Here is a 15,066-nt window from a genome sequence, read left to right as displayed (position 1 = left end):
TAGGGGAGAATAGGCGTGTGTCTAACGCCTCCTGATGTTGCGCAGTATAAACTTCACGTTTGCATCCGTGTCAATGCCGATATCGTCCAGCATGTGAATACGATAGACAGACCGTCCGTCATCTGTTCTATGTAGACCGCATATTCTATCATTTGCATTTATCAATACCTCGTCTAGAATAACAAATAAAACATTTTCATCATCAACAGGAATATAATATTTCAAACAATGAAAGTAAAAGAAAAAATCAATTTTTAATTTGTAAAAACGGTATTCATTAAAATGTGCATTTCTTACATATTCCGTGTAGTTTTTAAACAATATTTTAATTATGACAAGGATAATTTTGCTAGCTTTAAGAGGAATATTTTTTTTGTAATTTTCCATCTTCAGCATGTACAGTTTATACATATACATTTCTATATTCCTCTGGTAACCCGGTAAACATAATATATTGCCACGGCCAATGTTAACGTTAACGTTAGTATCAAACGTAGTACTAATGTTAGTGCTAACACTACTGCTTTTATTATCTCTTACGTTTTGACTAATTTGCTTCTTATCATTGGGAGTTAAATTTATATTATGCATCACATTTGAAGTAAACTTTTGTTCTTTCGAACTTGTTTTGCAAATTCTTTCTAATTCCCGTACTATATTTACATAGAGTTCGTTTAATTCGTACAAGGTATATGATGACCCTTTTATTTTTCGATCAAAAAAAAGCGTTAACGTAGAATAAATTTTATGAATATTTTTAAAAAGGTATATAAAATTATTGCTCACTAGTTTTACCTCTTCTCCCTCTACCCATTTCCCATTCTGAATGTATGTTTTTATGTTATGGGATATTTTATTAATATAATAGGAAATAAACAAATTCATTAATTCATTATATTTTTCGTGAAATTTATACCTTACAAAATTACATATGCCTAATGCATATTTCTTCATCTCTTTTTCATTTTTTTCGCTATAAAAATCATCATCACTGTAATATTGCTTTGATGGAATATTTTTTGATTTTCCGTCTGTTTCACCGGACATGAAATCTTCAATTTTCTTTTTTTTTCTTCCCTCGTGCGTCATTCCCCTAAGGGATGAATTAATCCCGTCGTGGCTACTCCTACCACTGTGTCCACTCATATCGCTGCGATCGCTCATGTCGTCGTACTTACTTCCATCCTTATCGTTAACATTTCCCTCATCAACCGACTTACTCATGAGGGCACATTGAGAATTTCCATTCCTATCTAAATCATTGCCATTGTTATTAGCCTTTTTACGATAAATATAACCTCTTTTTTCATTTGATTTTATTGCTACTATTAATGTGTTACTTTTTCCCTCATGTTGTTCTGAAGTTTTACTTTTTCGGAATGATAGTTTACTATATAAGTCCCCTTTGTTGGCATTCAAACTAGCGTTGATTTCATCATTCTCTTTACCACCCTTTGTGTATTTACCATCCTTTGTGTATTTGCTATCCTTTGTGTATTTACCATTTTTTATATCTTTACTATCTTTACGCATTTTACTTTTATCTACAACACTTAGGTGGAAACCCAGCCTCTTTCCCTCCTCCCATGTCCATTCAGTATCATCAGCGTGAAGACTAGTGCGCATATCCGCTTGTGTATCCAGGTCAATGTCAGTGTTATGCCGATCAGTGTGTTTATCACTCTCTCTCCCATTCGTGGTACGGATTAAAGTATTCATTTCACATTCCTCCCCCTCCTCATTACTACTATTATCTTCTTTAAAAAAGGAATATACATCCTCATATAAGAGCGTTTTCAGTTCGTTACTTAAACATATTTTCCTTCTGTCATTCACCAAAGCGTAACCTTCTTTGTACATATCAACAATTATACTAAATATTTTAGAAATACCTTCTTCTTTAAAATTTTGAAATATGCTCACTAGAGATAACAAAAAGTAGATCTTCTTATTTTTTTTTGCTTCGAAATTTTGCCTTTCTATAATTTGCTCAAAGAATTGTTCATAATCCATTTTCATATATTTTTTTGTATTTCGTAAGATATTTTGAAATGGAGTATTACTTATATGAATACCATTATATAAGTAATAGGACAAGTGTTTCGAACAACTTGGGACCTTTTCTCTAGTCCCTCTTTTTGCCCCATCACCATCACAGTCATACGAAGTTAAATAAATATTTTTGTACTTAATCGTATTTTTTTCGTTATCTACATAGGAGTCATCTGAGTATTCATCCACTAATATATCACTCATATAAAATTCCTCCTCATCCTTGTCATTTACAAATTTCATACGCATATGTTCACTCATGTTAATGCACTTATTTTCAATAATAGTGATATCCCCTTCACTACACATCTCATCATTTTGTATATTTTTTTTTCTTTTGTTACATACAGGTGCATCATAATTACAGTCCTTCACATGGACATTATTTATTACTACCTGTTCTTTATTTGCCTCCTCCCTTTTTGATTCGTCACACCGCATATCTTTTCTATCATACACACAAACGAAATGGTATATAAAGGAATTTATAAATTTTGTGAGAAAAATAAAATAAATAATAACGAAATTTATTATATTTTTAAAATAAAAATGCGTATTTACCACCTGTACCTGTTCATAAAATGTCGATAAATCCATGAACGTTAGACAAAGGCTCAACAAAACATTATGACCCAGTTCATTTTTATCATCTAATACATAATTTAAATCTTTCTTATTACATAAATTTAAAAAGTTCGTGAGATTTAAATTATTCGTAAAGCATAAATTATAAAACCGTAGCTTCAGTACTATGTAATACGTCTTCTTTATGAATCTACTCAAAAATGGGATCATCACCAATGCACTGGTACTGCCACTGACGCAGCTACTGCTGCTGCTACTACTACCGCTACTTTTGCGCGCCTCATAATTTTTTACGTTTACTATTAACTTGTTTAGCGAAAGAACAATTAGTTGTATGGGTGGGTTAAACATATATATAAGGTCAACCGTTAACTTTAGTAAAACATTAAAGAAGCTTTTTGTTAATGATTCCATCATTTTCTTATCATCATCGTCAACTACTGTGTCCCACAAGTTGAATACATCATCGTATCTCACTTTATTAAAAGGGTTGTAACTCATACATATCTCTTCCTCCTCAAGTTGAAGCCATTTTGCATTGGGATCATATGAAGAAGGGAAAAGAGTCGATGACAGCCGTTCTGCTGTTCCATCCATTTTTCGCTCTCGACTTTTTTCTCTTATATTCAAGTTAAGATTGTTTATTAAACCAGTTATATATGGGATAGCCTCAGACGGTTTTACTTCTTTTCCATTTAAAAAAAATATCTTCTCTGTACTTGCCTTATTATTAGAATAACCTTCACTTAGAAAAATCTCTTCAAAATTTTCAATGACACCAAAAAAGAAATTTACCAAGTACTTAAACGATAGCTCCAGAATGTTTTCGAATATTTTATTGTACAGTTCATTGGAGCACGTGTCGTCATTCGCGTCCCGAATGTACACCTTGATATTGCTGCTGCTACTTCCATGGATGTTTTCATGGTCGTTTCCATTTTCATTGCCATTAACCGTTTCATTACCACTTCCACTTCTCTCGTTATGTAGTTTACTTCTTCCCAGGGCTGTACCCGCCAAAGGCATCTCCTTCGCACCGAAATTTACGTAATTGTTCAGGCTAAATATGTTCTGTAATAAATATCTTAATGCCATAATTCTATTCTGAATGTACATATTTCTTACATTTTTTTTATCTTCCCCATATGCTAGTACTAAATAGAGACAGGACACGATTTGCTCACTTAACCCAACATGAGAATGAAGTATATGAAAAGAATTTTCTAAATTGTCTTTATCGAAAAAGATGGGGTTGTTCCTTTCTCCCTTTTCATCTTGTTCACCCAATTCTGTATCTTCCTCCCGTGAACCTGTTTCATCTTGTAGACTTTTTCTACTATGTTCAGCTTTTCCTCTATCAATTTTTCCCCCTTTCAATTCCTTTAAGTACATGTAACAAGCAATGTTTGCTAAATTATCGCAGTCTAAATACAAATTTTGAAAAACCCTAAAGTGTTGATTTTTATAAAAGAATGGAACGGCTTCGATAAATAATTTCAAAGAGTTTATGTATTTCCTTTGAATAATTAAAGAGAACATATTTTTGGGTATTTTCATAATTATATTAATATCATTTAACAGTTTTTTTATTTGTATTAAATTTTCAATTTTTTCAAAATTTTCTGACACTTTGCTACTAACCAAATTGGAATTATCATCAATATATGTAAGATGATCATTTATATTTTTTATTTTTTCCTTTACATTTTTAAAATTTTTTTTCAAAAGCACTATCGTATCAGTAGCATCTATAAATTTACTGTAATTCTCATATACTAAAGATTGCATAAAGCTATCATTCTGTTTAATTTCCTTTTCGATTTTTTTGGACTTGTGTATTAATTCTTCTAAACTGGACTTTTCTAATAACTTTTTAAAATAATCATTAACATTAAATTCAGAACTTTTTTTATCCAGTTCGTCTATATATACCTCACTGTTCATTTCTTTTGATATGTCATTTGTATTCCCTTTATCAGTCTTTAATTTTCTATACTTGTCTTCATCTGTTATATCATTTCTAGTCACTTGATCTTTGTAACTTAAACTATTCATATGGTTTTCCTTCCTATTGCAGTTATTTTCCCTTTCTAAATTGTAGTAGCTGCATAATATGGAGCCCACGTTTTTTCTCCTATCGCTTTTGTTATAGTTACTCATTTTGCTTTATTTTTGCACTATCTTTTGCTCTTTTTTTTTTTTTACCTCTTTTTTAAAAACAAGAGAAAAAAGCAGTTAACAACAGAGCAGAAAAGCAGCATTTCCTCTTCCATTTACTGCTTTCCTTTTTTTTTACGTAAAAACATGTTTTACTTGTTATTGATGGTAGCCCGGCGCTTGCAGTTCGAATATTTCGCTTAGCCACACTAGTGAACAATTGCCTATATATACTGCTTCTTTTTTTTAAGGGGGGAAAATTATGCATTTGCTTTATCCGCAAATTACTTGGCAAATATGGATGGTTCCGGGGTAGCCTTATATACTGTTAAAAAAATAGCATATATATAAGTACGTATGTACGTACATGCATATACATATGTGAAAGCATAATTTTATGTTGAGCACGTATAAATAATACATTAAACAGTTATTCTGTTTATTTGCTTCATCGTACATAGGGCCATAAATTATGCCGAAGTGCGTTCACTCCATTTGTTCACTTTTGCCTTATTACAAGCCATCTTCATACATATATAAATACATACATACACATATATATATATTTTCAAAATAAAAAAAAAAGGGCACGCATACACGTAAATGGGTATATACATAGATATATATTAACATACATACAATATATATATATATATATATATATATGCATAAATAGCTGTACGTTTTTCAGTTTTGTGAAAAATTGTTCAAAATATTATATTTGCTAAAAACGTATTTCTCTTTTTCAAGTATGTTAAGCAGTATGCGGCAAGAATTGTGCTTATATATGCACAAATAAATACCTGTATCTTCAGTTGCACACACGTATATATGTATGTCAATGTGCGCATATATGAAACGAGAAAAAAATGAAAAGGATCCCACATGTGTAAAAAAAAAAAAAATAATAATAAATATATTAATTCACCCCTATTCTCAACATTTATATTGTGCTACTATTTTTCGACTGTTATGAGATTGTTATATGGACATCATACCATTGTTATTAGATCTCTATACGACCAATGTGTGCACTTTAAAAAAAAAAGAAAAAAAAAGAAAAAAAAAAGAGGAACTTTTAAATATATCTTGTAAAAATAAAAAATTGGAAATACAGCAAATATCATAATTTTTCAACGGACAAATAATTTACTCTTTACAGTACACTATACGATACACTTAAAGTTTTTATATAGTTATCGTGAATTAATTGAATATGGTCAATATTCATTTTGTACGTAATGTAAACATCCTTTTCCTTTCTCCTATATATATATTACCACTGCCCATGGGAATATATATGACAGTTCAGTAGGGGAATTCAAATAATAATAAAATTCGCACAAAAAATTAGAAGGAAAAAGAAAAAAAAAAAACTGCACAGGACAGGATACCACAACACAGAATATTTAATGCTAATAAAACTTTAAAATTGTAGTCTTACTTTTTTATACTTTTACGTACATATACACTTACATATATGCACGTACACACGTTTATATAAACACATATACATATATCCCAATTAAAATACCCACATTTATATACCCACATTCATATACCTACATTTATATACCCACATTCATATACCCACATTTATATACCCACATTTATATACCCACATTTGTATGTATACTCTTTGTCTGGCTTAACTGTACCATTTCAAGGATCAAATTGAATGCACATATTTTTGTTTTACATACATTTTTAATTAAATCACATATGACTAAGAAAAACTAGGAAGAGATGGTTAATTAAGTTCGCTGCTGTCACAAAAATATACATATATATATATATATATATATATATATATATATATATATATATATATATATATGCATGTACATGTACACATACACATGTACACAAACGCTTGTGCATATGTGCATACCCATACATATATGTAGCAATGGTGTAAACATTTTAAAAGATAAAAAAATTTAAATATAAAATAAATGTGCATTAAAAATATACATATAACAATTTAAAAACATAAAAAACTTCCCTGAGGTGATGGAAAAAAGGAAAAAAAAAAAAAAAAAAGCTGATACTTGGTTGTGAATGCGCGCAGGCGTGAATACATCCACGCGTGCGTATACGTACATACATACATAGATAAAATGACAATGGGTCCATAAAATAGATTTTATAAATTTATTATAGCGCGACAAAACCAAGGCGCTAAAGCGAAACTCATTAAAAGAGAAAGAGCACAAAAAGAAGATGACACGGCAATATTTTTTTCTTTTTTATCTGATTCTTCAAAACATTCATGTATTCTTGCATAGCTTATATTAATGAGTGATCCGTTTGTAGCCCCTAGTATAAATATAACCAATGATACAAAAGAATTTGAATACATAAATGCATCTTCTTTTAAGTTTTTTATTTTAAGAGCTAAACCTAATAAAACAACTCTGATCAAACATAATATCACTACATACTTTTGCTTGAAAAAGTTAAATGCGGTTAAATATACTGTCACTAATAGACTGAATATAAGGTCGCTACTCTGGTATAAAAACATGAACAAATATTTAAGGTATACGCCCTTGTTCAGCTTGTTGGGAACTGTAAATGGGGAAAAAAAAAAAAAAAATTGAAAAGTATTTGTACATAAATGAAAAGAGGTATGCACAGGACGAAAGCAAATACAACGTACACACATGCACCAGTATATACATGCACCCATACACACATTAACATCTGCTCCATTAAGCACGCAAAATTGCAGATTTTCTCTTACTCATGTGCGGGTATATTGTAGACGATATGAAAATGGAAAAGGATATGGGTATAATGCAAGTGTAATAATATCTGATTAGCTGAGCACCATGAAAAATGTTGGTACAATTAAACATGTTCTTTAAATTGACAAATTTGTTTTTCAAAATTGTGATAATAGATACGGATTCGTCTACTTTTTCACTAGTACTATTGATAATATTTGAGCTTTTTTTTTTCTTGTTCCCTTTTTCCACTTCGCTCAATTGTGTGGTATTATTATTATTAGTACTACTACAATCTTTGTTTCCACCTTTACACATAGATGCTTCTATTATTTGTCGTTGATTCATAAAGTAAGGGGAGCTAAATTGTACAAAGATAATATATACAATTATACAGAATTCAATTAATAAAATGGTGCCTATTGACATGCATATAGCATTATAATACGATTTCGTATTTCCATCTTCTATAGTAAAGTAAGACATAATCAAATTAATAACAAAGAAAAACAAAGCACTAAAACTAATACCACTAATCATATATCCATTTACTTTTATCGGCATCAGTAACGAATATTTTGTACATGCTGAATACAAGTATCCAATAAATAGTCCAATAATACCACATATAAAATATACATAATATTTGGACGCTTTGCATATACATATGAGTACTAATAAAACTAATAAATTAAGAGTATTCAAAGAATTAAATATGATAATAGCTTTAAATGATGTACTTTCAAATGTTAACTGAAAAAGGGATGATACTATCATACATCCAGAAACTATACCCATCACTATCACAAATATTTCTTCATTATATAAATGATTTATTAAAAAAGAAACGTTAACTATAACATGCGATGGTAAACTTAAAAGTAATCCTATAAAAAAAAAGATGGCTCTTATTTTACCTTCTTCACCTGGTAGTAATTTTACTTCATCCATTTTTTTCAAAAGCTTAAAGCGATACTGTTATACCGAAAAGCACGTACGTATGTATGTACATACATTCATATGTAAATACATATATATACATATATGCATATATATATGTACGTACGGAAGTATATATGTATATATGAGTGTACATATATATTAGTGTTCGTATATATTAGTGTACGTATAAATGAGTGTACATATATATTAGTGTACATATATATTAGTGTTCATATATATTAGTATACGTATATATGAGTGTACGTATTTATATGTAATGATAGCACTGTAATATTTAAAAACGCTTAACAAGCATGTGTAGAATTAAGCCCTATTTATAAATGGGAAAAAAAAAAAAAATATTCGTTTGAAAAAAGATAGGTGTAATAATAAATGTAATAGTGTTTCTTTTTTAAAAAAATAAAATGTATATTCAAAAAAATTTTTAAATTGAAAAACAGAAAAATTAGCTATGTTACAGATAAATGGAAAGTAAAAAGTGACAAGTGAAACTTGAAAAGAGAAAAATGAAAAGTGAAAAGTGAAAAGTCAAAAGAATGGTTATTCAAAAAGGTTTATAATATATACCTTAAAAAAAGGAGAGGGGGTTGGTAAAAGGAAGAAAATGCAAAGTATTTTCACAGAAATATATATGAAAACAAAAAAACAAAAAGCAGCACAAGGAGAAGAAGCACCAACTAGCTTAAGAGGAGAAGATGGGCATTACGCTAAGGTGAACACTGAAGAGCATTAAAAAAAAAAAAAAATTACAAGTCCAAAGATGATGAAAATTTACGAAGATACTAAAAGTGTATGTTAGAAGTGCACAGATATAGTGAAAATGCCCACATATATTTAAAGCGCAGAAAATAACAAGAACAAAAAAATGTTTAAAATGAAACAAATATCGAAGATACAAAAAAATACTAATAGTACAAATCGAACATGATAAAAAAGAAAAAATTAATAAATTCGCAAAAAGGAACTTCCGTGAAAGGTGATAACATTTATTTTTTTTATTTTTATATATATATATATATTTTTTTTTTTTTTTTGTATTTTTTCTTCTTTTTGTTTACGATTTTTGGTTATATAACGAATAAATAACAACACATGTTTTATGTTCTTATTGTAATTTAACACTTGGTATTATTTTTTTTTACTAAATACATAAAAAGGTCACTACAAAAAACAACATTCTTATATGTGCATAATATGTGAGCTTTGGCAAAGGACCTTTTCATTTCTCTCATGCTTAGTTTTTCCACAACAGTATTCCTTTTTATCCAAACGAAAACTACGTGGACGTGTTGGCCTATGTATATATGTGTACATGAGCATGAATGCCCATATGCATATAGATAATTTATATATATATATATATATGGGAGTTATTTTTCCTCCTGCTAATTTTTGGCATTCAGCTAAATTGGTAGAAAACTCCACCTCTATTCGGGGCTCAAGGAGGGGATAATATTTTTTCGTTTATTCGATATGTTTCGTTTGAGCAAAAAAAAAAAAAAAAAAAATTGCACTAAAATGAATCAAATAAACAAAATTATACTAGGATAAACAAACGGAAAGGAAATTTCGGTAAAACAAAACCAAACAAAATTAAATTTGCAAAAAGTAAGATATGCAAGCTTGCTCAAATTAGGGGTTAACATATTTTTTTCAGAAGGGGCACAATCGGTTATAACTAATAATATGAACAACAAAATATTGTGAAAATAAAACTCCAAATATGTTTCTTTTAGTGAGGATATGATGGATGATATAGTGCATCAGTGGAGTGTATCTGTGCAGTTACATATATACGCGCAAATACTTACACACAAAGATTTACGAACAGATATATGATTAATTATAACATCATGCTGTAACTTTTTACCCGTGGATTTCTGCACGAGCAGCAGGGGACCAACCCTACTGATCACAACTTGTGAAGAAAACAGAATTAACTGCATTAAAAAATATAGTCATATTTAAATTATTTTCCTTAATATGTTTATACAACTGCTTCAAGTATTTTTCTTTATAAATTCTCTGTAATTTTCGAATGAGCAAAAAATCATCTTTTGTTAAAAAGGGTAGTAGGGCACAATAATCTGCGTATGGATTCTGTATATTAAAATTTTTATTAATTGATACAGGTACAATTTTCGTGTCATACAGAATTTCGTAAATCTCCTGAAACTGGTCTTGTTTCGTTAAGGCACCTGTGGACGGGGGGCCACTACACACAGCAGCATTAACAAGGGGCGTGGGCACAAAAGCGGCTTGTTCCGTTTTCCATTCTCCACATACTCTTGTATTTACATCACTATCTTGGGCATTATTCAGGGAAAGATCTTTATCTGGTTTTTCCCTTAATAGGGAAAAATTTTTCTTTCCATCATCCTCAGTTCTGATAGTAGCAGTTGCACCTACATTTTTCATTTCATAGTTGTTAGGTCTACTACCATACTTAATGTAATTTTCTACATTCAATATAACATCACAGAATTTTTTTAAATCTAGAATAATTTCAATATTATTTTTTTTCTTAGCTTTTTGTCTTTTAGTATTAATAATATTATATAATGGTTGTTTTCTAGCTGGGAAAAAATATGTCTTTTCGTACTTATTGACATATTCAATTTGATATATATTACCATAATTTAATTTTTCTAAAATATTATCATCATTTTTATTTTCAACGATAAACCATTTCTTCAAAAAATTAAGTATAATCAATCTTCTCTTTTGAATTGTGCTACTTCCATTGTTATTTATGGTATCTTCATTTTTGCAATTACTTTTTTCACTAACAGTTGTAAATAAATCTTTTATGTAATAAACACCAATTATTGAATATGATGTTTCCCCCCCGACAAATGACATAGGCATAATATATATTTTATTTTCATTATATAATTTTTCATTTACTTCATCCGTTGAGTTTTCATTTTCACCACCACCTTCCCCATTTATGTTATTACTACATGTATCATTTTGTGTATTTCCTTTGCTCCTTTTTTCACTTTCGTTTTCTTTATTCCCTTGTATATCGTATCCAGATGGACGTGTTCTTGTCTCTTTTACTTTTTCCTTTGCGCAAGCCTTTGCATAATCATCATGCGTAGAATTTGCCATACGGTTAAAAGTGGCCGAATTATTCAGGTGGGGTTTCATATTTCCCATACTGTCATCGTGTTCATCATTACTGCCGTTAACACCTCCGCTAACACCTCCGCTAACACCTCCGCTAACACCTCCGCTAACATCTCCGCTAACACCTCCGCTACAATCACCACTCACCTGCACCCCCCCCGAGGCGTCTAGCTCCGACTTCCGTGTTACTTCTTTCCCCTTGATGTGCATCTGCTCATATATACATTTCACGTTCATCTTCTGTATTGCATCGAAAATGCAACTGTCGCAGTCGATGTATATCATATTATATTCCTTCATGCAATTTAATTTATTGCTTTCGATCAAATAAAGAAAGTGATTGAAAATTTTATTTTCTTCACTTTTTTCTGACACGTTCATATTTTTATTTGCATTTGAATAGAAAAATTTCTCTTTAATTATCTTGAAAAACTCACTGTCAAATAGGTTGCATGTAGTACTGTTGTTAACTGCACCGTTGTTAACTGCACCGTTGTTAACTGCACCGTTACTAACTACACTGCTACTAACTGCACTACTACTACTAACACTTGAGTAGTCAAAATTTTCTATTTTCAGTTTCTCAATAATCTTCATAAACTTGTTATTCCTCTCCTCCACGTTCATATTAAACACGTCTATATCGCTTCTTTCATACTGTAATTTTTTTAACGTTTGTTCCATTTTTTTATTTAAAATACAATGCTTTAAAATTCCATTGCATATAGGGCATCTTACAACAGTGCCCTTATTATTTAACAGAGACACATCAATAACGTTCCCTCTGTTCTCATTTTGTACTATCAATGTATTTAATATATAAAATAAAATACAGCTCTTACACACAGAATAACCACAATTATTATTACAAACAATAATATGAGATTCCACTAATATAAGATTACATAATTTGCAAAGAAATTCAGTAGGTATATTTACTTTTTGTTTTTCTTCTACATTTATTATTATTTCTTTTTTAGCTTTATGTGTTATATCTGTAACCGTACTCTTTTTTTTAACATCCCTATGAACTAGAATTTTTGTCCCATTATAAATCTTATCATCTGCATTCAAATATTTTATTTCATTTTCAGTACATTTATTACTGCTTAAATATTCATTCGTACCTTCTTCATCTTTGTATAATGAAAAGTATATATCAATCTTATTGTTATAATTGATATTGCTCTGTTTGCAAATAATGCTTTTTAATTCATTTACTAAAATGTAATTTTCATTCTTGTTTATTTCTAGAAGCCTCCACAGCGAGTGTTCACTAAAAAGCCTGTACTGTATATACATGATGTCCCAGCTTCAAATGTCCTAAGCACAAGTACATCGTGCAGTTTGCGCGCTTACATATGTACATGAATACATACAGCCGTACATATGTACATACTTATATAAGTACGCATTTATGCACGTATGTATTAATTTATTAAATGAGAAATGTACAGATGGGTAAAGAAAAGACGAGTGTTTTATAAAACCCCTTACATGTGCCTCATCTGTTCAGGCGCTTATAGGACATGAGCTGTTGGTACGAGTATGTTGAGCATGCTGTGCTTACTGCTACCACTTCTCATGTACGTGCACAATTATACGTGCATGAACATTTGTATATACGTGTTCATGTTTTGTACAGTTAAAACTTTTAAATCGACTGTAAAAAAGAAGCCGTGTAACTCTACGTATGTCGCAAAATGTATAAATCTGTAGTGGGTGGAAAGCGAAAATATTTACCACATGTTACTTATTATATTTAAAAAAAAAAAAAAAAAATATTCAGAAGTTATATATACCAATAAAAATTAGCACTATAGCGATTCGAATTTACTACTATTGCAATGATGTTACAATTCAAATATAAATTCTCTTAATGGTACGCACTGTTAAAAAAGAATTTGCCTCGTGCGTCGTTTATTCATTCTTATTTTTGCTCTGTCATTCCATTTTTTTCTCTTTTCATTCATTCATTTAGATATTTATTTATATGGTACCCGAAAAAAAGGTTAATGAAAATATCATCTAATTTTCGCTCAAATCCTTTTCACATATTTTTACGGAAAAGGTATCATTCATTTCCCCACGTGCAGATTTTTCAAATAGTTTATAAATAATTTTCATATAGTTTTTAAATAATTTTCAAATAATTTTCATATAGTTTTTAAATAATTTTCAAATAATTTTCATATAGTTTTTAAATAATTTTCAAATAATTTTCAAATAATTTTCATATAATTTTTAAATAATTTTCATATAGTTTTTAAATAATTTTCATATAGTTTTTAAATAATTTTCAAATAATTTTCATATAGTTTTTAAATAATTTTCAAATAATTTTCATATAGTTTTTAAATAATTTTCAAATAATTTTCATATAGTTTTTAAATCATTTTCGCGAACATCTTAAATACATGTATATATATTTTGTAAGAGGCACGTGCTCCATTCCTCTTTTTTTTTTTTTTTTTTTCACTTTTACTTTTTAATATTTTTAGAGACGTTTTTACAATAATAACGGTCCTAAACTAACTGTATTTTTGTAGAGCGGTTATAACAGTACGTAATAAAAAATAAGTGCTTACGCTCATACGTAAGTAGTTACAAATATTTATTTGTACATGTAATACATATGCACATATACATATACACCCTTGTGAAATTTTCTTTTGATTTATAAATATTTTACATTTGCAATTATTACAAACGTTCATATATACACTTTCTTCATTTTTTAGTACTGCTAAAAATATTAACAGAATTTATGTAAAAGAAAAATAAAAGTGTAAATGAATATGTAAATGCATGTAGATGATCATGTAAATGGAAATAAAAAGCAAGTTACTAAAAAGAATTTTATGAAACTGTTAAAGCTGCAAGTTTCGACCAACCATAATACAACATTGCAACATTTAAAATATATTAGCAAAAATACCTTCACAGTAGTTGTACTTTACAAATATATGGTGGAGAAAATTATTTGCGCACACATAGACACAACAAATCAAATTAACAACAGGATCTTGTAATTACAATGAAATACAGATTAAAAGAAAATAAAACAAAAGAAAAGAAAAAAACAAAAAAACCTTTATTAATTCTTTTACTTTGTAAATTTATTACAAAATGACATGTACACACAAACGTTATTTGCATTCACTATTTTAGCTTTTTTTATTCGCATCATTACGCATGCTATGTTAATATGCGTACAATTTTTACGCATTTTACTTAAATTTTTTTTTACGTGAACGTGTACATGGATAGGGGGAGGTAACAAACGTACAAACTTGTGTGTATCAATCTACAAATCTATTTTGTTAACCCCCTTTTCAAATTTTGGTGAGTCTATTTTTCCAATAATGTATATGAGTAGGTATCTTTTTCACATTCGTATTAAATATTTGTTTACTGAATTTTTTTTTTTTTTTTTCCCCTTCATTAT

General features: G+C 29.2%; 3 protein-coding genes across 3 annotated transcripts; all 3 read right to left on the bottom strand.

Moving 5' to 3' along the window:
- Window positions 1-21: 21 nt before the first annotated feature.
- Window positions 22-4,797, bottom strand: MKS88_000726 (vacuolar protein sorting-associated protein 51; the record flags this gene model as incomplete). Its single annotated transcript, XM_067218535.1, has 1 exon — window positions 22-4,797. One exon carries the CDS (start codon window positions 4,795-4,797, stop codon window positions 22-24), a length of 4,776 nt encoding a protein of 1,591 aa, XP_067075508.1.
- A 2,143-nt stretch (window positions 4,798-6,940) lies between these two features.
- Window positions 6,941-8,474, bottom strand: MKS88_000725 (nucleoside transporter 4; the record flags this gene model as incomplete). Its single annotated transcript, XM_067218524.1, has 2 exons — window positions 6,941-7,365; window positions 7,541-8,474. 2 exons carry the CDS (start codon window positions 8,472-8,474, stop codon window positions 6,941-6,943), a joined length of 1,359 nt encoding a protein of 452 aa, XP_067075507.1.
- A 1,917-nt stretch (window positions 8,475-10,391) lies between these two features.
- Window positions 10,392-12,920, bottom strand: MKS88_000724 (uncharacterized protein; the record flags this gene model as incomplete). The annotated part of the gene is made up of 1 exon (XM_067218513.1): window positions 10,392-12,920. The coding sequence occupies one exon, from the start codon at window positions 12,918-12,920 to the stop codon at window positions 10,392-10,394; it is 2,529 nt and encodes an 842-aa protein (XP_067075506.1).
- Between the last annotated feature and the right edge of the window lie 2,146 nt (window positions 12,921-15,066).

This window comes from Plasmodium brasilianum, chromosome 2 (assembly GCF_023973825.1).
Source record: "Plasmodium brasilianum strain Bolivian I chromosome 2, whole genome shotgun sequence".
Taxonomy (NCBI): domain Eukaryota; phylum Apicomplexa; class Aconoidasida; order Haemosporida; family Plasmodiidae; genus Plasmodium; species Plasmodium brasilianum.
Note: the sequence above shows the minus strand (reverse complement) of the source record. Positions and strands in the feature narration are given on the sequence as shown.